This window comes from Vicugna pacos, chromosome 9, assembly GCF_048564905.1.
Source record: "Vicugna pacos chromosome 9, VicPac4, whole genome shotgun sequence".
Lineage (NCBI taxonomy): Eukaryota > Metazoa > Chordata > Mammalia > Artiodactyla > Camelidae > Vicugna > Vicugna pacos.
In genome coordinates, this window is record NC_132995.1 from 53376772 (window position 1) to 53401388 (window position 24617).

Genomic DNA, 24617 nt, shown 5'->3' on the forward strand with positions numbered 1-24617 from the left:
TGAGGCCCAGGATCTCCCAGAAGCCATACACTTTCCCAAAAGTCGTTCAGGATACGTAAAAATTTTAAAAAACCACAAAAGCACAAGAGTTTGTCCATAACAGAAAGAGAAAGTGTGTTTGTATAACCTTTACTCAGATTTATCAAACTGCATGAAATTGGGATGTCAATATGGATTCTTTTGCTTTTTCCCATTTCATTTTTTTAAAAATTCATACATATATATATTTTTTTTAATGGAGGTGCTAGGGATTGAACCCAGGACCTTATGCATGCTAAGCACACGCTCTACCACTGAACTGTACCCTCACCCCTTGCTTTTTCCCATTTCAAATGCAGCATAAGAGAAGGAAAGCTCCAGCACCTGCTTGCACGAGACCTGGTTCCTGGAGACATCGTGTCTCTCTCCATCGGAGACCGGATCCCCGCAGACATCCGTCTCACAGAGGTGAGGGGCCCCAGACCCTGGTCCGCTGGCGAGGCTGACACTTAGCTTATCAGAGGCAGGGGTCCTCTTTCTGTCTCTCACACACATGTACACACGTGCGCACATGCAGATGTACGTGTCCACAAACAGGAAATTAGCCAGCAAGCTAATTTCAAACACAAAGCTCCTCCCATTGCATTTCATAATTGATTTATTCTCATATAAGTATAAGCCTAACAAATTTTGGCTATGTGGTCTAGTTGATAGCAAACTGCAGTGGCTAATGAAACCAGGGTGGGGCTGAGGAATGCTGGAAAAGTTGCTTCCAGAAAAGGGCCCCACTGATGTCAGAGAGACGTGCTATCAGATTGTTTAATGATGAGGAGGGGGACAATGAGTAAAGCCAGAAAAAGTCACAAAGCTTTTGCAGTAGTGCTGTGGGGGACACCAGGTGTGGGGCAAGCTCTTTCTCCCACCTTGGTGGGTCGCAGAGTGTCACAGCTTCATGGAACATTTCCCAAGTCTCTCCAGATAATCCTGGATTCTCGAGAAAAGGTTAAACCAAGTTCAGAAGGACCTGTTGATGGGGGTAATCTATTTTATGATTCCTTCCAATAATGCCTAAGAATTGTTCAAAGCTTTTCCTGGTAAAAGTTTAAGCCCAAGTTATCTGCCTGATTTATTTATTTAAGGAGGACGCATTCTCAGGATCAAGAGTCCGCTGTTTGAAGGGTGGCCTGGAGGTGGGGGGATGGGGAGAGGCAAAGAGGCCGGGAGCCAGCCCCTGGGCTCTGGGTTTACAGCATTCCTCGTCAGCCTTTGAAGTGGTGGCAGGGTCTAGAGGGCACTCCAGCTTTTAAACCCCTCTGCCCCTGACTTTCAGACATCCAGGCCATTAGGGACGAGGGAGGTGGTGGGAGCAGGGTGAGCAGGAGGTGTTCCACCCCAGAATGGATTCCTCTCCCTGTCCGCTTCTCCCTGCACCAGCATTTGGCCTCTGACTCTCAGTCAAGGACACGTGAGTCTCATTAGAGGAGCCATTGTCCAGTGGCCAAGCCTAACCTGCAGGGAAGGCTGGGAAAGCCAGTCTGACGTTGTCCACACCTCCCTGATGCCCAGGGCAGGGCCCCATGCTGGGCAGCCAATGAGGAGGACACATGTCTACCCCCAGGTGCTAGAGAGAGACAGTGCAGTTAAGGTGGTTAGTGCATTAGCTGGGGTCCTAGCATTCACAAGCTGTGTGACCTTGAGCAAGTTACTTAATCTCTCTGTGCCTTTTTCCTCATCTGTAAAATGAGATGATAATGCTCATAGGGTGGTTATAAGGATTAAATGACTTCCCAGATGCCAAGTGCTCAGAACAGTGCCCGGCATGGGTGAGTGGTGGTGCATGGTAGAGATCAGAGGAGCCTGGGTTTCAAATCCCGGCCCTGCACCTCCCAGCACCTCTCAGCTGTGAGGAAGGGACTGGCCTCTCTGAACCTCTTATTCCTCATCTATCAAGGGGGTTAACGTTCATTCCTCTCCCATGGGGTTATCGTGAAGATTAAACAAGCCAAAACCTGCCACCTGCTCTTGCAGTGCCTGGTGTGGGGACAAAGTCACTGAATACCAGCAGTTGGTTTTATCATTTATCATTACTGGTCTCTACAATGGTTCTTTGAAACCATTTTTTAAACCTCATATAACTCCTTTACTACTTCAGCTGGCTTTCTTCCTACCATGCTTCTATTACATTAAATTGTCATTGGTATTTGACACCACAAGGGCTTTGTTCAAGGCTCTCAGCCATGAACACCCTACAGACTTCCTTTTGGTCCTTTGCAACTCCGTTAAAAGCAAATTGCTTTGCTTACTCATGGTGGAATATTTTTCTCAGCTATTAAGCTCTGAGATCCAGGAGAACTTTATATACATTTCAAAGTCATCAAGGTCCAGGAAACAGTGTGGGCTTCCTAGGAAGGCAGGCTCAAGAAAGCTCTTAAAATAAGTAATGCAAATACTAGCCCATTTTGTAAGTATGTCCAGGTCACAGAACATTTTCTCTTCCCAGAGTTAAAACCAAGGCCACGGCCTTGGTGAAAGGCTGACCTGAGATACTGGTGGAACAGGGCCCACTGCTTGCTCTCTCTCCCCCATCATATCTAAAATGAAAAGGGACTGGATGGGATCTGTCAGGACTCTAGGTGATGCTTTGTCGAGGCAGAAACATGGGCAGGTTTGAGGAGACAGGAAGTGCCTTTGTGTGCCCCTGAGCAGGAAGTGATGGGGTTGCCCTGGGCCCTCAATTGTACCGTCTTTAGGCCGAGCCGTCTCCTTGGTGGTCACTGGCATCTGGTGGGTTCTGTGCCCCGAGTCTCTTTTCAGATTTGCCCTCACCTGATGTGATGCTGGGAGGTCACCAGCAATCCCCTCCACCCCCAAACACACACTCACAACCGCTTTGTGCCTCATTGGTCCAGATGCTCCCCTCCGTCTCTGCCTCCCTTTGTTTTTCTCCACGTGAAGCGAAATAATGTGCAGGCAGTCGACGCTTGAATAACACAGGATTGAACTGTGCGGGTCCACTTAGACGCAGGTTTTTTTCAGTAAATACTCCAGCACTGCACGGTCTGTCACTGGGTGAGCCTGGGATGCAGAGGGCTGACTGAAGTCGTACGAGGATATTCACCTGTGCCCTAAACCCCCAGCGCTACTCAAGGGTCAACCATATATGAAAAATCAAGTCTTCACTAGCCACTGTATAAAAACTGCCTTGCTTCATCTCCCAGCAACCTTAAGAGAACAGGACTCTCCATTTACAGTGAGGACATGGAAGCCTAGAGGGGTTAAGGACCCACCTGAGGTCACACAGCAGTAAATGTGGGGCAGAGGAGCTTTGAACCTGGGTCATCTGGTTCCAGGGCCCTTGCAGGTAATCAATAAATAATCTGTAATAAGAATAGAAAAGAGTTTTATTCACACCAAACTGACACTGTAGCCCAGGAGACAGCCTCTCCACAGCTCTGAGAAACTGCTCTGGAGAAGCATGGTTTTCAGCACAGCTTTGCATCTTGTCATAACAAAGAAAAAAAAATACATCAAAAATGGCAGGGACACATTCCTTCAAGGCTTCAAAAAAGACAGATTAGTATGTTGACAGTGAGAAGCGTGGATTACCAGTATGGGCTTCCTAGGAACAGAGGAGTTTGTCCCTGTCTTCACAGTGGGCATTCTTTACTTCTGGATAATGCAGTCCTTCCTTTGATGGTTAAAGCAGATGTACCATGTACGTTAACCAGGCCATAAAGGCGGGCTGTTCTGGTGATCATGAAATTCAAGCCAAGTCATCAGCCAGGATGACTTCCCCATACCTCAGCTGCAAACATTCCTTCCATCACCTCTTCCCCTGTGACCTCCTCCTCTACCTCTTTTCCTGGCTCTCTGTCTCCCTCTGGGATTCCTCAGGGTACCAGTTTCCTACAGCTGCTGAAGAAATTACTACATATTTAGTGGCTTAAAACAATACGAATGTGTTAGCTTACCATTCTAGAAGTCAGAATCAGATTCAATTTCACTGGATCGAAATCAAGGTGCTGGCAGGGCCATGCTCCCTCCGGGAGCTTGGGGGAGAACTTGCTCCCTTTGCCTTTCGTAGCTTCTGGAGGCCGCCCACATTCCTTGGCTTGTGGCCCTGAATCACTCCAACTGCTGCTTCTGTTGTCGTGTTTCTGACCCTCAGATGCTTCTCTGATCCTCCCCTTATAAGGCCCTTGTGATGACATTTAGGGCCCACCAGGATCCAGGACACTCTCCCAGTCTCAAGGTCCTTAACTTAATCACATCTGCAGAGTCTCTTTTGCCATCAAGGTAACACATTCCCAAGTTCCGAGGATTAGGACTTGGGCGTCTTTGGGGGATTGGATGGGATGGGGGGCTATCATTCAGCCCACCACACCCAACGCCCTCCTCTGAGCCTCTCTCTCCTCCCCTCCTGCCTCAGGGAACCCCTCCCCAAATCCCCATCACTCAAATATTTCTTGAGCACCTGCTCTGTGCCAGGAACTGTGCTTGGTACCAAGGAGATGGGGAGAAAACCAACCTGTTGCCTGTGCTCGTGGGTTTATAGCCCAGAGTGACAGACAAGCCACATGTACTCATGACAGCTTTTAAAACCAGCTCACAGGTGGGAGGGGCTGGTGCCATGTCTGCTCCCTTTGCTCCCCCAGGTCACAGACCTCCTGGTGGATGAGTCCAGTTTCACAGGAGAAGCTGAGCCGAGCAGTAAGACGGACACCCCGCTGACGGGTGAGGGTGACCTCACCACCCTGAGCAACATTGTCTTCATGGGGACCCTGGTGCAGTGCGGAAGGGGGAAGGTACGCCCCAGGGTGCCTGGGACCTCAACCTCCCTCACCCACAGGCTTTCAGCCTCAGACTCACACTTGTCTCCCCTGAGGGCAGGGCGTCGTGATTGGAACAGGCGAGAGGTCCCAGTTCGGAGAAGTGTTTAAGATGATGCAAGCCGAAGAGGTAAGGGCAGTGGGGCTTTGGTCTTATAAGCTGGGTTCTGACGTTACTCTCAGTGAGTCATACCAGTCCTGCGTAGCCCTTAGGAGTGAGGCCGATGTGATCAGTGTGAGGATTTTTGTCAAGAGAGAACTTACAGACAGCAACATGCACAGGTCTTAAGTGTAGCAGGCAATGCACGTTGATATACGTGTCCCCGTGTCATTGTCCCTCAGCTCAAGATGTAAAAAATCCAAGCAGAAGCTGGGGGACGCTGCCGGGATCCTATCTAACAAACCCACTGTTCTCATCCTTCCAGACGCCTAAAACTCCTCTACAAAAAAGCATGGACAGGCTGGGGAAGCAGCTGACACTTTTCTCATTCGGCATCATTGGTGAGTAAAACGGTTTCTGCCCTGGGTCTTGGAGGGGAGGGGGGCAAGGAGGGAGCCGTCCTGAGAACCCACAGCGCTTTATCACCTACCTTGCTACTCACCTGGGTGAGGAGTCCTGGGGGCATACCATACGTGGGAAATTTGGGAATAATACAGAAATGCTGAAAACAGCCCACAATAAACTGGTTGGCTGTTTCTTTCTTTTACTTAAACTGGCTTGATCCTTCCCTGAAAAAGGAAAACCATTCTCTTTTGTAGGTAGGAGAGTATCTTCCTTAAAAAGAAAAAGGAGAGAGTTTGTAAAAACTTGTATTATTCATAATTGCCCTGTGTCTGTATTCCTGTAAACTCTTTAGGAAGATGATTTCAGATGTTAGGGAACGTGTGTGCGCATGCGTGTGTGTGTACGTACGTATGTACACACACACACACAGATATGTACATATATCTGTTTATTTCTTCCCCAGGCCTCATCATGTTCACGGGCTGGCTGCAAGGGAAACAGCTGCTTAGCATGTTCACCATCGGGGTCAGGTAAGGGTGCTGGGCTGTCCCCTTCCATCTGTGCAGTGAGAGACAGTGGGCAGATTTGGGGGGGCAGGAACAGTGTGGGGCATATGCACCCCCTTCCACCCAAGCCACAGTCTCCCCATAGCACATTATCTACCAGGTGGGATGTCCAGCTACTGTCTACAAAATGAATGAAGGCCAGCAATTTGGAGTTCCCATTCCTGTCACTCATATTGTTGTTTAGTTGAAGTGTAGTTGATTTACAATGTTGTGGGGGTTTTGGAGGTTTTTGTTGTTGTTATTTTAGAGGAGGTACTGGGCTTGGAAGCCAGGACCTCGTGCATGCTAAGCACGTGCTCTCCCACTGAGCTCTACCCTCAACCCACAGTGTTGTGTTAGTTTCTGGTGTACAGCATGGTGATTCAGCAGCGTCCATGGACCTAGAGATGATCATACAAAGTGAAGTAAGTCAGACAGAGCAAGACAAATATCCTATAAGATCACTTATATGTGGAATCTAAAAAATGGCACAAATGAACTTATTTATAAAACAGAAAGAGACTCATAGACATATAAGACAGACTTATGGTTACTAAAGGGGGAAGAGGGGAAGGGATAGATTAGGAGTTTGGGATCAGCAGATACACACTACCACTCCTGTCACTCTGGCCCATGGGCTTGGGTCTCCCTGGTGGAGAGCGCAGACTCCAGAGCCAGCCTGCTTAGGTTTAAATTCTGCCTTTGCCACTGGCCAGTCGTGCGACCTCGGGCAAGCTCCTTCACCTCCTGCACCTCCGTTTGCTCCTCTGTCAACAGGGGTGATGTCAGCCCTCCTAGGGGTGCTGGGAGGATGCTCTGGGTTGCTGGCTCAGGTGCCTGCAGCCACCTCCCGCACACCGTGTGTGCATATTCTCATTGGGAACTCGGCCCTTGATTGACGGAGGCAGCTGTACGAGAGGACAGAGGACTAGAGCTGCGGCCACACTGCTGACGGCAGGGCTGGGAATCCAGGTCTTGACTTTAAGCCCAGGGAACTCACCTTTCCCCTACATGGTGATTTTTTTTCCTAGTTTGATCTTCATCTTAATTTTTTTTTATTGAAGTTTAGTTGATTTATAATGCTGTGTTAGTTTCTGGTATACAGCATAGTGAGTCAGTTATACATATATAATCTTTTTCATACTCTTTTTCATTATAGATTATTATAAACTACTCAGTATAGTTCCCTGTGCTACACAGTAGGATCTTATTGTTTATCCATTTTATATATAGTAATGTGTATCTGCTAATCTCAAACTCCTAATTTATCCCTCCCCCATCCCTTTTCCCCTTTGATACCCATTAGTTTGTTTCCTATGTCTGTGAGTCTTTCTGTTTTGTAAATTCATTTATTATGTAGATTCCACATACAAGTGATATCATATGATACCTGTCTTTCTCTGTCTAACTTACTTCACTTCGTATGGTAATCTCTAGGTCCATCCAAGTTGCTGCAAATGGCATTATTTTATTCTTTTTTATGGCTGAGTAGTATTCCATTGTATAAATATACCACATCTTCTTTCTCCAGTCATCTGTTGATGGACATTTAGATTGTTTCCATGTCTTGGCTATTGTATATACTGGGGCTGTGAACATTGGGATGCATGTGTCTTTTTGAATTATAGTTTTCTGCAGATATACACCCAGGAATGGGATTGCTAGATGATACGGTATTTCTTTTTAGTTTTTTAAGGAACTTGCATAATGTTCTCCATAGTGGCTGCACCAATTTGCATTCCCACCAACAGTGTAGGAGGGTTCCCTTTTCTCCACACCCTCTTGAGCATTTATTGTTTCCCCACGTAATGATTCTAATAAGTGACCAGCCCACCCCAGGTCCCCATGGAGGATCAGAGATGAGTAGGGGAGGCAGGCTCTGTGCAGGATGCGAGCGACACTGCTGCAGATTTTCTATGACTGCTCAGGGATGCAGGGTGCCGGGGGTTGTCACTAACAGGGCGTGTCCCAGCAGAAGGGCAGCTGGTGACCCTCCTGGGACATGGAGAAGCCACATCAGGCCCCTTATGGTTTCCGGAGGGTGACCTGTTTCCACCCCTCACCCCTGCTGCTGTTGCTGTCCAAGGTCAAGGTGTTGGCAGGGCTGTGCCCCCTCGGAAGGCTCCAGGGGAGAGTCTGTCTCATGATTTCCTCTCGTCTCTTGGTGTTATCGGCCATCCTCGGGGGTCCCTTGGCTTGTAGACGCCTCACTCCAGTCTCTATCTCTGTTGTCACATGGCCCCTCTTGTGTGTCTGTCCCTCTGTCCCTTCTCCTCTTGTAAGGACACCAGTCATACCAGACTAGTGTGGGCACCCTAATCACCTCCCCTTAACTTGGCCCCATCTGCAAAGACCCTATTTCCAAGGAAGGTCACATTTATGGGCATGAGAGGCTGTGGAGGGGGGTGATCAGGACTTCAGCGGGTCTTTTTTGAGGGACACGACACACCTCGTAATACTGAGGCGAGGCTGCTGGGATGGTTGGAGGACAGACTCATCAGAGTTGAGGAATCCGAGGAAGCCAGGGTGGGAAGGACCAGCAAATGGATGTGGATGTTGAAGTTGCCAAGAACATGATTTGAGAGAGGCTAGGCATGTCAGTTCTAGAATCTTCGAGAAACTGAAGGGGGCATAGCCAGGGTCTACTGACGCTGGGTCAAGGTTGGGGGGAGGGTCGAGAGGAACACATGACCTTGTTCATCATGGCGCAGCTCCATGGAGCAGACTCATCTCCATTTCACAGATGGAGAAGCTAAGGGTTAAGCTTACGCACTTGGCTGTGGTTACAGAATCAGGGAGTGGAGGAAACAGGCTCGAAACCCCATGCCTTCTGATCCAAAGCCAGGGTCCTTGTCAGTACCCCTGGCCGCCTCTCGCTGGGGCAGGAACCCTCCTGCAGGGAGGAGCCACCACTCCCACTCCCTGTCCTCTGGGCCATGGCACTCGGTTTATTCACCTTATAAATATTTGCTGAACAACTGCTGACTCTCTGCCTGCATCATCCGGTGCTGGTGGAGCAGAATCCCAGAGTCTGCAGGCTGGTGGGGAAAGTCAACGTGGACAATTTAAGTGAATGCTAGCAAAATAGTCACAACTTCTGATCAGTGCTCCCAAGGAAGCGACTGCTGAGAGAGAGATTAAAAGGGAGGGAGGGAGGGACGGGCCCTGAAAGGGTGGCTGGGGAGGTATCTGAGGAGTTGGAGTTGGGAGACGCAGAGCCTGAGCAGATAAGATGGGGTGGGGGTGGGGGTGTCAGCTAGAGGTCTGATCCCGTGGAAGCCCCCGGCCCCTTTTCTCTGGATTCTCATCACATCCCCAGAATCCTTCTCAAACTCCACATTGGACTATCTCTATTATTCTTTGGAGCAGAGAGATGAAAAGTGAAGGTCATTCCTGACATAGAGACAGAAAGCGAAGGGAGGTGCGGACCCCAGCTTGTTACGAGGAGAGGGAGGAGGGAGTGGGCAGCAGGCTGCGCCGTGGAACGTGGAGTTTGAGGCGAGGCAGGGCATCTTGGAAGAGTCGGACACTGGAGAGCGGGGTTCTTAGAAATGAGCCTAACTAACCTCCCCACATAAGCATCCCTGGGAGAGCTAGCCAGTGCTCTGACTCAGGGTCTGGCTGGTGCCTGAGACTCTGCATTCCAAATGTGCTCCAGGGGTGCTGATGCTGCTGGTTCCAGAGGTATCTCTGAGCAGTGAGGCCATGACTAGAAACTCCCCTAGTTGGGGTTCCAGGGTAGAAGACTGAGCCCCCATAAAGGGAATTCAGGTTACTCAGCCTTCAGAGGCAGGTGCGATGGCAGAGGGTGAAACCTTGGTCACGAGGGGCTCCTGGAAAAAGCAGAGCTCTCAGAAGCCATGATGTGTAAGAACCTCCCCCAAATAAGGATGTGCTCAGTTCTGTCTTATAAACCACGATGAGTTCCAAGAGCCACAAAGACTATTAAATATTTCCAGGTAAAGAGGAAGAAAGGCTCCTGTGTCCACCCCAGCCTCACCTCCCCAAAGTCATTTCTGCTTTCTTAACCTCCCCTTCCTTCTCCTCCTCCCACTTGATCCATGGTGCATTTGTGATTGAGAGATAATGGACTCTGTTCGTCTCCCTTGTGACTTTGAAAGGACAGGGTTTCTTCAGTTTTTAGCAGAATTAAAATCACTCAAAGCCTCTAAATCGTTAGGCAGAAACCGCAGGCTAGCTGGGGAGGAAGAGATCCTCCAAAATAAATAACATGAGAATCGTTCTTTTGAAAACTTTATCCCACATCCCTCTGCCTTGAGTGACATTCAAGATGACCCAAGGTCTACTTGCTTTTCCTGGTCTGTTCTAATCTTTATGAGTTGGCCAATTAATGTTTTATTATTTTGAAAGCATCCAGGTGCAGGCAGCACCCTTCCCCTGCCACGTTGGAGGAAAGCACTCATGATAACCCTTTACAAATGTTTGCCTAACTCGTCTTGTCAGCCTGTGCCATCATAAAACCAAGGAAGCCTTCCTGTTGTCACATAGAAACAGGACACAGTCCCTAAACCAGATTCAGTCATCCTGGTTTATATAACTCATCCCTGAATGCTCCATTGTCCCTCACCATTCATAGATTCATATACCATATTTCTTTGATTCTAAGATGCACATTCTTCTTCACATCTTAACTTCTCTGGAGCCAGACTGCTTCTTACAAGTGTTGCGATAGGAAAGCACCGTTTCATTGATTAATGGGCAGTATGTTTCCCCTTTCTTAGTAGTGCCCTTCACAATTAGCAGTGCCTTAGAATTGATGAAATACGGTAGCCGCCTGCGGCCTTGGTTGCCGGGGCTTTCTGATTCTTAACTGACCTGTGTAGAGCGCTCACTTCCTGCTAGGCCAGCCTGGGTTTGGGCTCTCACACTTGCTGTATAGTCACTCACTCCTGTTTGTTCATTCAGCGAGTATTTACTGAATACCTGTGGGGCTCGGCTGGGTCTTGTAGTGCAGAGGGTGGACCGCAGAGGGGTGGGGTGTGGCAATGGTCACCACGCAGCTCTGCACTGTCTGCCCTCGGCTCTGCAGCCTCCCCCATCAGCCTGTCCTCACTGGTGAGACACAGATCAGCCCTCTGCCTCGGTCAGGCCCGCTCGGGAGTGAGGGATGGGGAATCAGCCAGCCCCAGTGTTTTGGGCCCAAAATTGAAGCAGAAATAGTCTCCTCTTCACAGCCCACCACGTGTTGACACAGGAAGGGGGTCTGTGCTCAATCGCCATGCAGATGCCCGAGGTAGAAGCTCACTGGTTCAGCTTGCTCTCATCTAATCTAATTAGCTATGGTTGTGGGAGGGCGGGGTCACAGGTACAGAAAGAGTGGGCAGGGGTTCCTAAGGAACTGAGTGACACCAAAACGTCCTGATACACTAGGTAAAGGCATAGCTGTGCCACTTCCCCTCCTTCAACATTCATCTCCTTATCTGATTTTCTCACAGGAAGCGTCTAAACCATTAGACCAATTTAAAGTAAAAGTCAAGGGACCCAGGGAGGACCCTCTGAACCAAAAAATTCCACTTTCCACTTACTGCCTGATTCTGGACATTTCTTTCATAGGGCCCAAGACTTTTCTAACAGATGACAACAATTTTATTTCAAAAGCACTTAAACAGGCAAAACAATGAACAGACTAATTCACACTAAAGTGTGCGTGTCTGATAGGAGAGCAGGGTTTTGCAGGGGGGAAGCTCAGAGCAATGGATACCGATGAAGGAGGCAGGTGTATCATGGCACTGGGAATGGAGACTAGAACAGAAAAGTTGGGGAAAGCACAGACAGGCCCCTCCAGGTAAAAATGTTGTCAATGCCAGTTGGGATTCATGTCATCCTTAAGTGTATGTTAAAGGTGAGCCATCTGGCCTTTCCATCCAGCCTGGCTGTGGCCGCCATTCCAGAGGGCCTGCCCATTGTCGTCACAGTCACGCTGGTCCTGGGAGTGCTGCGGATGGCCAGGAAGCGGGTCATTGTGAAGAAGCTGCCAATCGTGGAGACTTTAGGTGAGGGACTTCATCTGGTTGGAGTCTTACAAATTGGCCTGAATGGGTGTTTTGGTGCCTTGATAACTCAACCTGGGTGGTTTGGAAGCCTGAGAGTTGGTGGCGACCACTCCTCTTCCCTCTAAACTCTGATGTCTTCCCACGCCAGGTTGCTGTAATGTCATCTGTTCTGATAAGACAGGGACTCTGACTGCCAATGAAATGACTGTCACCCAGCTCGTCACGTCTGATGGGCTCCACGCCGAGGTGAGTCTGCATGAATTTACGAGGTTCAAGACCAAGTTCTGTCCCACCCAACCTTCCCTACCCGAGAAAGCACATGGAACCTTCCAAAAAACAAAAGGGAAGGAACAAATGGAGTTAGTGGACAACTTCCTTGCTACAAATAGCAGCAAAGAACACGACTGGTGGAAGGTAGCCCCCTTCAGTTGGCACGGTGCTGCACCCATGTTTTTGCGTGTTGTCCGCGGTTGCCTTCACACCACAACCACGGGTTAATGGCAACAATCTGCACGGGCTGCAAAGGCTGAAACACTTGTTATCTGGCTCTGCAAGGAAGAGCTTGCCCACCCCTTCTCTAGAACATAGGCACTCTGGTTTGCTACTACTTGGCTTTCATAACTGTCAGTTTTACTGTCTATAGAATGTCCCATTGCACTTTATGGAAGCCTGGCCCTTGGTGAGGGAGCCTGATTAACATGTAATCCTGCAGGGAACACCGTCATGCTTGAAGCCTTGCTCATGGCTAGGACTGTGTCCTTGGTAATGGATCCCCAGAAAGAAGATCAGAGTCACCCAGGGAGCGTATTTTGGACTCCTAGTGACACCCTTTTCTGTGACTTCGCCCTGCAGGTCAGCGGAGTTGGATATAACGGCAAAGGAACTGTCTGTCTTTTACCCTCAAAGGAAGTCATTAAGGAGTTTTCCAACGTCTCAGTGGGCAAATTAGTGGAGGTAAGTGTCCAAAACGCCATCGTGGAAATAGTCATGCATTTAAAACACAGTTGATGGGGATTCTCTCTGGAAAGAGAGAGCCGTTGGACCAACTGGTTCCGGGTAACAACCAGGCCACACCCCAGGGGTCAGGTTGCCACAGCGGCCGGGATACAGAAGGGAACATGGGAGACAAAAGAAGAGCTGGAACCCCTTCCCCATCCCTGCTTGCTGGAAGGGGCGGGGCTCCAGGAATGCTGGGAGATAAGCACATGATGAGTCGTGCCTGTTGTGATTGTCAGTATTTGTAGTATAAGCAGTACACAGGGTCACAGGGGCTCACGTCCCCCATGAGGTCCGAACCCAGTCTTCCTTTATCAGTGAGCACCCCTCCGCACAGCTCCCACCTCCACGGTGACAATCATTACAGCAGCCCTGCAAGGCCTGTTCCATTATCTAAGTTGTGCAGATTAAGAAATGGGCTCAGAGACGTAACATGAGTGTCCAAGATCACACAGCACGTGGGGAGGGAGCCGGGATTCACCCCCATGTTCTTTTTGTCCATTTGTTTCTACTTCCCTTTTTCCAATTATTATTGTAAATGGAAATATAAGTCACACAGCACAGAATTCACCCTTTAATTTTTTAATTTATATGTTTTTAGTATATTTATGTTTATTTACATTATTTATATATTTATATAGTTTATTTGTTTTATATATTTTAATTTTTAATTAAAAAAAATTTTAGGGAGGGGTAATTAGGTTTACTTATTTGCTTTTTAGAGGAGGTACTGGGGATTGAACCCAGGACCTTGTGTATGCTAAGCATGTGCTCTACCACTTGAACTATATATACCCTCCCCCCATATATATTTTTTTAATGGAGGGTCTGGGGATTGAACCCAGGACTTCATGCATGCTAAGTACGCACTCCACCACCCCACCCTCCAAGAATTTACCCTTTTAAAGTGTGCAGTTCAGTGGGTTTTTGTACATTCACAAAGTTGCTTAGCATCACCACACCTGATTCCAGGGCATTTGTCATCCCAAACAGAAACCCCGTTCCCATTACTGGTCAGTTGCCATCACTCCCACTGGTAACCACCAACTCTGCCTGCCTTCCCACTGTAATTCCTCACGAAGGCTTTGTGACAACCAACATTCAGCAGAGTCAATAATTATTTACTGTTTTTATTTTGAAGAGCGGGGACTCTGATGTATACTGACAAGTAAACTTGTCCCTCACCCCAACCCCAGCCTCATCTCTGAAAATGGGTCAAGCCTTCAGTGCTGGACCTTTTCATGTGCCTAAGTGAGCCCAGGACTCCGGCAGGTGGGCTCCAATTATTAACAAGTGACATTCAGAAAACACCCCCCTCCACTTTCAGGCAGGCTGTGTTGCCAACAACGCTGTCATCAGGAAAAACGCTGTCATGGGCCAGCCCACAGAAGGCGCCTTGATCGCCCTGGCAATGAAGGTAGGAAATCCTTGATGTCCGTGCGGGGAATTCTTCCCTCAGAGCCAAATTAGTGGCAGAATTCAAGGTCCTGTCTAGCGAATCAGGAATGGGGAAGCTTAGCAATGATGGGAGAAAACAGCCTGGACATCCTCAGGCCATCCCCGACTGTGGGGGAGATGTGCTCAGAGGTGCTGCGTGGCTGGAAAGTTCTTTAGGCTTCTAAGCCCTGTCCAGCGAATCCATAAGAACCCTGTGGGCTCAGACCCCACCCCGGGGCTCCCAGCACAGTTCCTGCTCTCACCAAGCCCCATCCAGGAGGATCTCCTTCCTTTTAATACATTCAGTTGGCTCCAGGACTCCATGGTGGGACCTGAGCTCTGTGACTTTGAGAAATGCTCCCCACCGTGTGCTGGCTTCACGCACTGCCCTGTCATGCATCCATCCATCAGCCTGTCCCTCCCCTGCATGAGACCAGAGCCCCTCACTGCCACGCTGGGTGGGCGATAAGTGGGACGGAGGATTTACCTTTCAGTTAGTCCTTGTGAAGCTAAACACGGTGCTTTCAGAAATCGTTACAGCAGATTCTTTTCCTTCCACTCAAGAAATTCCTGGGTGCCAGTAACACCAACTGCAAATTCCTGCCCCATTAAAACAGTCTGGGCCAGCCCTACTTGACAGCTCCGCTGCCCAGCTGGGAAGCGACAGTGGGCCTGGCTGTCAGAGCAGGAACAAAACCCTGGTGTCCAGAGCCTGCCCTCCTCCCCGCAAGGCTACCCTGCAGCCTAGACAGGGCAGGGGTTTCAGAACCTGTCTCCTCCCCGTGGGATGGTTTTACTCCTTCCTGGGTCTAAATCATGTAAGGGGCCTGGTTTTACAAATAAACAACAGCTGACAAGTCTTCAGTGCTTCCTGAGTGACAGGTAAGTTCTCCGGACTTGTGTTTATCCTCATTCAGCCTCAAACCTTTTCCCCGCCAACGCTCCCTTGTTAGTTTCCTAGGGCTGTGGGAATAAAGTCCCACCAGCTGGGGGTTAAAACAACAGAAACGTATTCTCTCACAGCCCTGGAAGTATGAGCCGGATGAAGGTGTGGCTGGGGCTTGGCAGCCTCCCCCGGCCTCTGGCTACTATGGTGATCCTAGCTGCTCCCTAGTTTGCAGATGGATTACTGATCTCTGTCCTCACGTGGCCTTGTCCTCTTCTTAGGACACCAGTCCTACTGAAGTGGGCTCCCGCTGATGACCTCGTCTTTCCTACACCTCCAAAGACTATTTCCAAATAAGATCCCATTCCCAGGCACTGGGGGGTTAGACCTTCAGTGCATTTTTGAGGGACACAGTGCAAACCATGACACCCCCCTCAGGAGACTATTTAGATGGTTTTTTCCCCTATCCACTCCTCCCAGGAGATGTTAATACCATAGATGTACTATATCTGTTCGTGTGCTGTGGGCACATCTGTGCTTAGTACATAAAAGCAGTAGTTTTTTGCCCCCTAAGAACCATTTTCACCCCTTAAGGGGCAATGGGATGCCCAGGTTGGGACTGGTTTTCAATTGGGGAAACTGAGGCTCAGGGCTGTCAAGTAACTGGTCTGAAAGCCATCAAAGAGCGAACGAATGTCAGGCCTGGCAGGGACCTGAGGCGGTGACAACAGGCCACTCACTATCCCGGGGCTCCTTCTGGGGGAATTGCTCCATCTTCAAGCCTGAAACATTCCTCCTAGCAGAAACCCCACAGGTTTCAGCTAGAAGCTGTAGCAAAGAACATCTGGTTCTGCCCCTGGGACAAGAGAAAAGAGATTTTTTCCGGTTTCTCTGAGCTTAACGTTTGAATTTCTCATCTGCCTGAGGTGGTTTGAATAATTAATAATTTAAATGGACTGAGCTTTTGCATGGAGATTAATTTAGGCTAACTCACTGAAAACCTCCCATTTTATTATCCCAGATGGACTTAAGTGATATTAAAGATTCATACGTGAGAAAAAAAGAGATTCCATTCAGTTCGGAGCAGAAGTGGATGGTGGTACAGTGCAGCCCCAAGAGTGAGGTGAGTTTACCTCTCTGCCCTTTTGCAGCTCCCCCACCTCCCCCATAAAGCAAAATGCAGACATCTAGAGAAGACTTTTAAGTTCCCGGCTACTCCTACAAGCTTCCAAATATATGAAAATACAGTTGATAGCAATTAAACCTTCAATTACCTTGGTCCTCTTCGGAAATGGTCATCTGAATCACTGGGCCAGCAGTACCTCGAAATTTGTTAGAAATGCAGATCCTCAGGCTCCATCCCAGACCCACTGAATCAGAAATTTCAGGGGTGAGACCCAGTAATCTGTGTTTGCTGGGGATTCTGATGCAAATTCAAGTGTGAGACTTGCTGGCCAACCATGTCATCACTGAGTCATTACTGCTGGAGTTCCTGCTGGGAACTTGGGATCCTCTTTCCGCGTCCCTGTGCTGAGTTCTTTACACATTGGAGCTCATTTAACTGTCACAACAGGGGAACCATCCTTCATTCCTGTAGAGGGATCCAGGAGGCTTATCCCAGCACCCAGCACAGATGGTGTGACAGTGAGCTCGCATGTGTGCACGTATTATAAGCGACCAGGGGGACGTATGCCAAACTGTGAATGGCTGTCCCTGGGTGGGGATTCAGCTGACTTTTCTTCCTCCCGTTTTTTTTTTCTTTTTAAATTTTCTGTAGCTTTTAAGATTTTCTACAATGAAAAAAATTTTTTATTGCCTTCCACTTTTTCTCCAACCTTTCCGTTTTCTCTTGCTCTCTCTGGAATCTAACACATCTCACCCATCCTGAGACTTCCCATCTCATTCACGGTGGTAGACGTCTCAGCCAGCTTATTTCAGGCCTTTGCCATGAGTGGACAGGCATATAAATTCTGGGTGTTTAAGAGGAGTGCTTGATTTTTTTTTAATGTTTTAATACCTTCAAAACTTATTTTCCCCCAAAGGCAATGGTAATATATTTTCAATGAAAAAAATTATAGAAATGTGACTTTAAAAAATGGAAACTCCTGATAATTCTGCCCGTCTTCCCTCCCTACCCACCCCCGACCCACGCTAACTCCCCTTAACAGTGTGGGATGGTGTTCCGGGCTCTAAATGTGTGACTAGCGACACGTGAGGTGGTGGTTTCAAAACAAGGTCACACTGTATACAAAGTATGTAATTTGCTCTTTTCCCTTAAAATGGTATCTCAGACAGCTTTCCGTGTTACTTCACACAAGCTTGTTCACTGCCCACTGTAAGCAGGCAGGCGCTGTGCTGGGACTGGTGTTACAGTGTGACCCACAGTGACAGCGCCTGCCACCTGGAGCTCACGGTCTCTGGGATACAGCTTATCTAATATACAGGAAAAGGGTCAGCTGCTCACGTGGGCTCACTCTTAGGAGGCAAGTGCGGCTGCAGACGAGAGAAATGGTGCCTCTTCTCTCCGAAGTCTACCTGAGATTGATGTCTAGCAGTCACACACTTAGAGGCACAGTGCTGGCTGGGATAAGACCAGCTAATGAAAAGTGGGGGTGCTCTGAGCGACATGAACAAGGGGGCCTGATGCAGAGCAGGGGTGGTTTGGGTCAAAGATCAGCCTTGCCCCTTAATGGGCTACATGGCATTCCATCGTGTGGATTTCCTGTGACCTGTCCTGTACTGGTGAACGATGACGGTCCAGGATAACTAACCCCTCCGTGAACATCTCTGTGTGGATGAGCTGAAGGCCACCAAGAGCTGAAGCAGCCAATGACAGCGGATTTTTTTCGTTTCGTTTTTTTTTTTTTTCAAGGAGCAGGAAGATATTTACTTCATGAAGGGGGCCTTTGAGGAAGTGATTCGTTACTGTACCACGTACAACAACGGGGGCATCCCTCTGCCACTGACGCCTCAACAGAGATCCTTCTGCCAGCAGGAGGAGAAGAGGATGGGCTCGCTTGGCCTGCGCGGTCAGTGCTGGGCCTTAAGTTTGCTTTCATATGCAGGGCTCCTGGTCAGTAAGGTGCTGGTCAGAATGGCATCAGGCGGGTGCTAATGCAAGTAAAGCCAGCGTGGACTTTCCTGGGCAGATGAAAGACAGGAAGCCCCCACCCATCCCCAGCGCCAGATGATGCCAAGTGTTAATCCAGATGCAGCTCAGGTGTGCGAGAAGAGGTCCTGAGTTTTCTAAGGCAGACAAATGGGATGCCCCAGAAACATTGCTTTTCCTGACTGGTCATCTTGCTTACTGCTCACTGTCAGGAGGACACAAAGCTCTTGTACGTAAATGTACATAGTGTCATATGTCAGTGTCTTGTATGGTGTCTGTCCGTTTTCAGAGAAAGTGTCTAAGAACACTCCAGAACACGTGCAATCCCTCAGGGCAAAGTAAGAAGCGTTGGATTGCCACATTGGTTTCCCTTGCCTTGGTTTTCCCCGTCAGGGAATGGTAATTACAACTTGCTAGCAGCTTGCTGACAAGTGTATAAGGTGAGGCCATAGGAGCTGGGACAGAGCCTAGCCTAGCAGGGCGGGGAGGGTCACTTCGGGAAAGAGGGTGTCCCCTTGCACCACTGGTACCAAATAAGGACTGAGGGGGATGCAGCTGGAATTTCTTGGCCACAGCCTTCCTCCAGCATCAGTAAGGTGACAAAGCAAGGTCACTTCTCATGCCACCCCCTTTCAGAGCACTTGTCCCCAAGAGCCGGGGCAAGCTTCTGTGCCACTGACCCAGAGACCTCTCTATCCATGTGGCCCTCGTATGCCATCCCACAGGTCTCCTCATGGCTGCCCCTCCTGGGGTGGGGTTGGGACTAGATCACAGTGGACAGAGCCCCGTTTCCCCGGGCAAGCTGTCTCCAGCTCTGCTTTTCACTGTGGGCAAGCCATCAACAGCCATGCCCCACACGGGCCTGATATCCACTGGAAAGGTCTTCACCTTCCCTTTGTGGTCCAGGAACTTAGTGCCCAAGCCTCTTGTAGACAGAAGAGGGTCTGGGACACAGAGGGGCCGGGGCTGACTGCAGGCAAACATCTTCTGAACCTTTGCGGGTCTTTCTCTGTCTGCAGTGCTGGCCCTGGCTTCTGGGCCCGAGATGGGGAGGCTGACATTTCTGGGTCTCATTGGAATCATCGACCCCCCAAGGGCTGGTGTGAAGGAAGCAGTACAAGTGCTCTCTGCATCAGGCATGTCCGTGAAAATGATAACAGGAGATGCTCTGGAGACAGCCTTGGCGATAGGTAACCGGGGAAGGGGGTGGAGGGTGAGGGTCGCTACCACTGGTTAATCCTCGGTGGTCCTGGTCAGGAGAGCTCACAACTCCCTTCCAAGTGCCTGGAAGAGATTCTGAGGTTCAAGGACCAGCATCCCACCTTCTGAGGGGGTGTTCATCTTTAAGATGTCGGCAGGTGCTCCTAAAGAGGAAAAGACCTGTGCGTACCGAAAACTTCCTGTGTGCCAGGCCTTTCCATCCATGATCTCACCTTCACAGGCAGCGTCGTTCCCAGTGCAGGGTTTCCAGTCTGGCTTCTGCCCCTAGAGGTGTGCCCTTGGCAAATCACTGAGCCACTCTGACCCTCAGGGGCTTCATCAGCAGAAGGCTAGCAACCCTCCTCCTCCTGCCTTACTTACTACTCTTAGGAGGGCTGTCACACCTTGGTTTTCTCCCTCTTCTGTCTTGAGGCAGCCTGGCACCTTGGCAGGATCATAGACTCTGGAATCAAACAGAAAGAACCATGTCAGTTTCCAGGACTAGCATTTACCAGCTCTGTGACCTTGGGAAATTCACTTCCCTCTCGGTTTCCATAAGGTGTTTGTTGCCAGTTCATCCTGTGGCTAGAATTAAGATCACATGCCATAGCAGGTGGGCTGTGACTGGGGCCATGGTGGCTGCATTCATGTTACTGGTGGCCAAGGCAGGGCCTGATGTCAGGTGGGTGGAGGAAGGGGCGAGGGCCTTGGAGCAGTGAAGGACTGTCCCCACCCCACAGGAAGGAGCATCGGTCTGTGCAACGGGAAACTGAACGCCATGTCCGGGGAGGAGGTGGAGAGTGCGGAGCAGGGCGAGCTGGCTGAGCGCGTCAGGAAGGTGGGGTCCACCCAGGTTCAGAGGAGCCAGGGGGTGGGGAGTGGTGTTTCTACCTCCGCATTCACTGATGGCCGCCTCTTTCCTCTCTGTATCCAGGTGTCTGTCTTCTTCAGGACCAGCCCAAAGCACAAACTCAAAATTATAAAGGTCAGTTGTGTTCCTCCCTCATCCCTCAGGGCACAGCCCAGGATGGCCACAGCAGTCTCTGGGGAGGGCAGAACTGGGACCCCATGCCACATACACCAAAAGCAGGGAGCAGGAACTGGGTGGTGCCAAGGGAGAAACACAGGGCCAAGCCTTCATTGGGCAGGTGCCCTTTGGCTGCACCTGGAGTTGTTAATCAACTCCGGGCCTCAGTTTCCTCATCTGTAAAGTGGGGATAATGTGAGTGACACCAGCTGATTCACAAGGTTGGGAGAGGACGAAATGAAGCCAGGCCCATGAAGCTCTCAGCAGGTCCCTCACCCAAAGCAGGTGCCCAGTAAAGAGTTGACTTCACCTTCTGATTGTGCATAAAATGAAAGTGTGGGAATGAGAGACCCCTGCAAATGTGTGGTTTTATTGCACATGGGTGCTTTGAAAAGTTGCTATTTAAGGCTTGTGGGGTTTTTTTATGCAACTTTGGGATATTTTTAGTTCTAGAGAATAAAGCTCCATGTAAGTCATCCTGCAAAGAAACTGTTAATGCCTACTAGGCACCTCATGGGTTCAGGAGAAGAGTTGTTAATTATGATTTGCTAATGGTTGTTGACTGAAAAAAAAAAAGCACAATGCGAGAGTTGAGAGTTAAGTTTTATTTGGGGAAAAATGAGGACTACAACCAGGTAGAGAGCCTCTCAGCTCAGAGGAACTGCTCCAAAGAGGTGAGACAGGGTCAGTAGGTGTGTGATATTAGTAAAGAGGGTATGTGCCGTCAAGGACACATTTTGGCAGAAGGTTGCTGCTAGGCACAAATGATCTTAGAGATTTCCTCGATATGAGAAGATGCAAGAAATTGGGCTCATAAAATCTCCTCCTGAGAGTTATCTGAAGGCTCGTTCTGCCAGTTTTTCCCAGAGCACAGAGAGCCTCATTCGCTATCTCTGCTCTGAACTCCCTCCAGGGTGAATCGAAGGTCAGTGACTGCAGTGGCTGGTGACTTCATTCTTATAGGACCAGATGGCGAGCCAGTTATTAGTTGGCGTGGTGATGCCAAGGAAGGTTCTGGAAAAGGAAGGTCCTCATGCTGCCTCTACTGGTTTCCTCTTTGCAAAGGCTTTGCAGGAGTCGGGGGCGATCGTGGCCATGACAGGGGATGGAGTAAACGATGCTGTCGCTCTGAAGTCAGCAGACATCGGGATCTCCATGGGGCAGATGGGGACGGACGTCAGCAAGGAGGCTGCCAACATGATCCTGGTGGATGATGACTTCTCAGCCATCATGTAAGTTGCTCTTTAGGTGTTTTATTTTAGTGGCAAAAATGCCTGGGGTGGCAGCCCCTGGGATCTGCTCTGATGGATATACAAGGTGTCCCTGGGGCCACCCACTACTGAAAGCAGGGTCATGGGGGCCTTTTCTCCTTGGGAATCACCAAGGGGCAGCGGGCACTTCAGGAGCCCTGGGCGAGGGCTGGGTCCCTGACTTGGATGAGAGAATGACCTATAATCTTTGGACGGAAGGGTAATTGTGGCTTGGAAGACCAGTCCCCAGGAACTGATGTCACCTATTAGGACATCATCATCCTCTCCTGGTATGTCTCCAAGAATACCAGCAAGGAGAAACAGGGATTTGGGGGGGCAAGGATGACATCACCTCTGGGTGACACTGTCACTTACTTTAGCAGCTGCCCAGAGTTGGCTGGACTTTCCCACCAGGCCCTCTTTGTGATAAATGCTTTCTCCTCTCTTGCAGGAATGCGGTGGAGGAAGGCAAGGGGATTTTTCATAACATCAAGAACTTCATCCGATTTCAGCTGAGCACGTAAGTCAAAGCCAGCGTCCCTCAGGGTGCCTGGTGCTGTGCGTGCATCTGGGAGCAGCTGGTGACAGTGCTGTGTGTGCCCCGCAGAAGCATCTCAGCCTTGAGCCTCATCACTCTGTCCACTGTGTGCAACCTGCCCAGCCCTCTCAATGCCATGCAGATTCTCTGGATCAACATCATCATGGACGGGCCGCCGGCACAGAGGTGAGGCAGCCAGCTGACAGGAACGTGGAGAGCAGAGTGGGACACAGGAGGCAGTGCTTGGTGGACAGGCAGGCAGGAGGATGGAGCTTTCTGCTTCTCTGCCTGGAGTGCTCTCCCTGGGCTACCCGCATAGCCCTCTCTTTATTTGGGGTCACTGCCTCCAAGAAGTCCTCGCTGATTACTTTTTTAAAGTGAGGTATAGTTGATTTACAACGTTGTTAATTTCTCCCTTATTGCTCTAGCAGCAGCCTCCTCCCTCCCAGTCACCTTACCTTGCTTTATTTTTCCCTAGAAGGGAACATATGTCCTGGTTTACCTGATCATAATTCATCCCCCTTTTGGAGGCAAGGGTTTTGTTTTGTTCCTGGCTCCCACAATGGTGCTTGGCCCTAGTAGGTGCTCAGGAAGTGACTGGGTGAACAGGGAGAGTGAGGCTGGCTGAATGCTGCAGGTGGGTGTGCTCTGGAAGCCTGCATGAGTAAGCGAGGTGCTTCACTGTGCTGGAGCACGTACTGGGTGGTATCCTCAGTGCAGCTGAATTGTTACCATTAATCGTCACAAGTGACAGCTGGCCAGAGGGTCCTACTGTTCCCCCCATGCCCAGCGCGAGGGTCCCCTCTCCTACATGCTCTCCTTCAGGATGGGGCTGCGAGTGAAGCTGGACTCCAGCCATATCTGCTCAGAGAGGGCCCCACCCAGCCTCCTCCCACTGATGGGAGCTCTTCAGTGCGCAGGGCTGGAACCCCTTTCTCCTGGCCAGACCCACCCTGGGGTGGGGGTGGTGTCTAGGTCATGGAAATTGCCTCTGAGGAACCACCAGGTGTGGTTCAGGACCACGTGGTCAGCTAGAGGGTGTGGGTATTTTGTCTCCAGGCTTGGGGACAGGTGAGGGTGGGGTCCAGGTTAGGGGCACCCGGAGGAGCCAAGGGGCTGGGTGGTTAGGGAGATGGCCCAGGACATGAGACAGGAGGAGCCAGGGAGGACCTGGAGACATTGACACGGCCTGTCCAGGCCTCTGACAGGGACCTTCTCCAGGTGTCCTTATGTATTTAACCACTGCACGTCTTCAGTGGTTTGTGTCCGGTTTTTGTTTTGAGCAGCTTGGGGGTAGAGCCGGTCGACAGGGACACCCTCCGGCAGCCACCACGCAACATCAAGGACACAATTCTCAGCAGAGCCCTTGTCCTGAGAATCCTCCTGTCAGCCACCACCATCATCAGTGGGACCCTCTTTATCTTCTGGAAGGAGGTAAGGGATGCCCTTGTGGGCCCATCAAGCAGGTATTCAGAGCACCTGTGTGGGGCAAACATGGGGCAGGGGGTGGAGGAGGGGAGACAAATGGACACACTCAGGGGGAGTGGGGTGGGTGTGAGGAGCTGACCTGCAGAAGGGAGGTGAGGCCACATAGGCAGCGAAAAAAAATCAGACTTTGGTCTAAATGCCTCTCCTACGTTCTACTGTCACCAAGGAACAATCTGAAATCTACTAAAAGCAACTCGTGTCTGACTCCCAGGAGGTGATTTGGGGGGGATCTTATTGTGTGTCATCTCGTGACCTACAGGTACAGGCAGAGCTGTTGCTGAGATCAGTGATCCAGAGGGAGAATTAGGTGATCTGTCCAGGTGGTTAGACCCCAGGTCGCCCAAGGGCAGGACAGATGGGACACTGGACAACCACCCAATTTTTTTCCAGCACTCCCCACCGCCTCTGCCAGAGGGGCTTGGCTCTTTCCTGCAACTCGCCTACCCTGGAAGATGGTAGAGGTGCTGCCTTTGTCCAGCCCTGGGCTGGCGGGGGAGGCACAGGCTTTCCTGTTCTAACATAGTGGTCCTCAGAGCGGGGTCCCCACATCCCTGGGAGCTTGTGAGATGCAGATGTCCAGGCCCCACCCAAGACCCATCGAGTCAGACTGTTTTAACACCACCCCCCTCCGAGGGGCATCTCCTGAGAACCTCTGGTCCAGCAGATGCACTCAGGGAGGAGTGTGACTGCTGTCTCTCACTGGCAATGGGGAAGTCACGTGAGAACTGCCAGAACCTTCTCCCCAGGAGTCGTTCTCACCCTTGGCTGCAGCCCCACCACCACAATGTCAGCCAGAATGAGTCCTGACTTGGGG

General features: G+C 50.1%; 1 protein-coding gene across 2 annotated transcripts in view; it reads left to right on the top strand.

Annotated features, from left to right (window-relative positions):
• The window catches only part of ATP2C2 (ATPase secretory pathway Ca2+ transporting 2), a 58248-nt gene that overhangs the window by 27875 nt on the left and 5756 nt on the right, over positions 1–24617 (top strand). For both annotated transcript variants that reach the window (XM_072967839.1, XM_072967840.1), the window contains 18 exons: positions 339–447; positions 4635–4784; positions 4870–4938; positions 5234–5309; positions 5777–5843; positions 11748–11872; positions 12021–12118; positions 12725–12826; positions 14196–14285; positions 16213–16314; positions 18064–18220; positions 19320–19490; positions 20241–20338; positions 20435–20485; positions 21593–21759; positions 22229–22297; positions 22385–22501; positions 23602–23749. In XM_072967839.1, the coding sequence (XP_072823940.1) occupies positions 339–447; positions 4635–4784; positions 4870–4938; positions 5234–5309; positions 5777–5843; positions 11748–11872; positions 12021–12118; positions 12725–12826; positions 14196–14285; positions 16213–16314; positions 18064–18220; positions 19320–19490; positions 20241–20338; positions 20435–20485; positions 21593–21759; positions 22229–22297; positions 22385–22501; positions 23602–23749 (1966 nt within the window). The remainder of the gene's footprint in view (positions 1–338; positions 448–4634; positions 4785–4869; positions 4939–5233; positions 5310–5776; positions 5844–11747; positions 11873–12020; positions 12119–12724; positions 12827–14195; positions 14286–16212; positions 16315–18063; positions 18221–19319; positions 19491–20240; positions 20339–20434; positions 20486–21592; positions 21760–22228; positions 22298–22384; positions 22502–23601; positions 23750–24617) is intronic.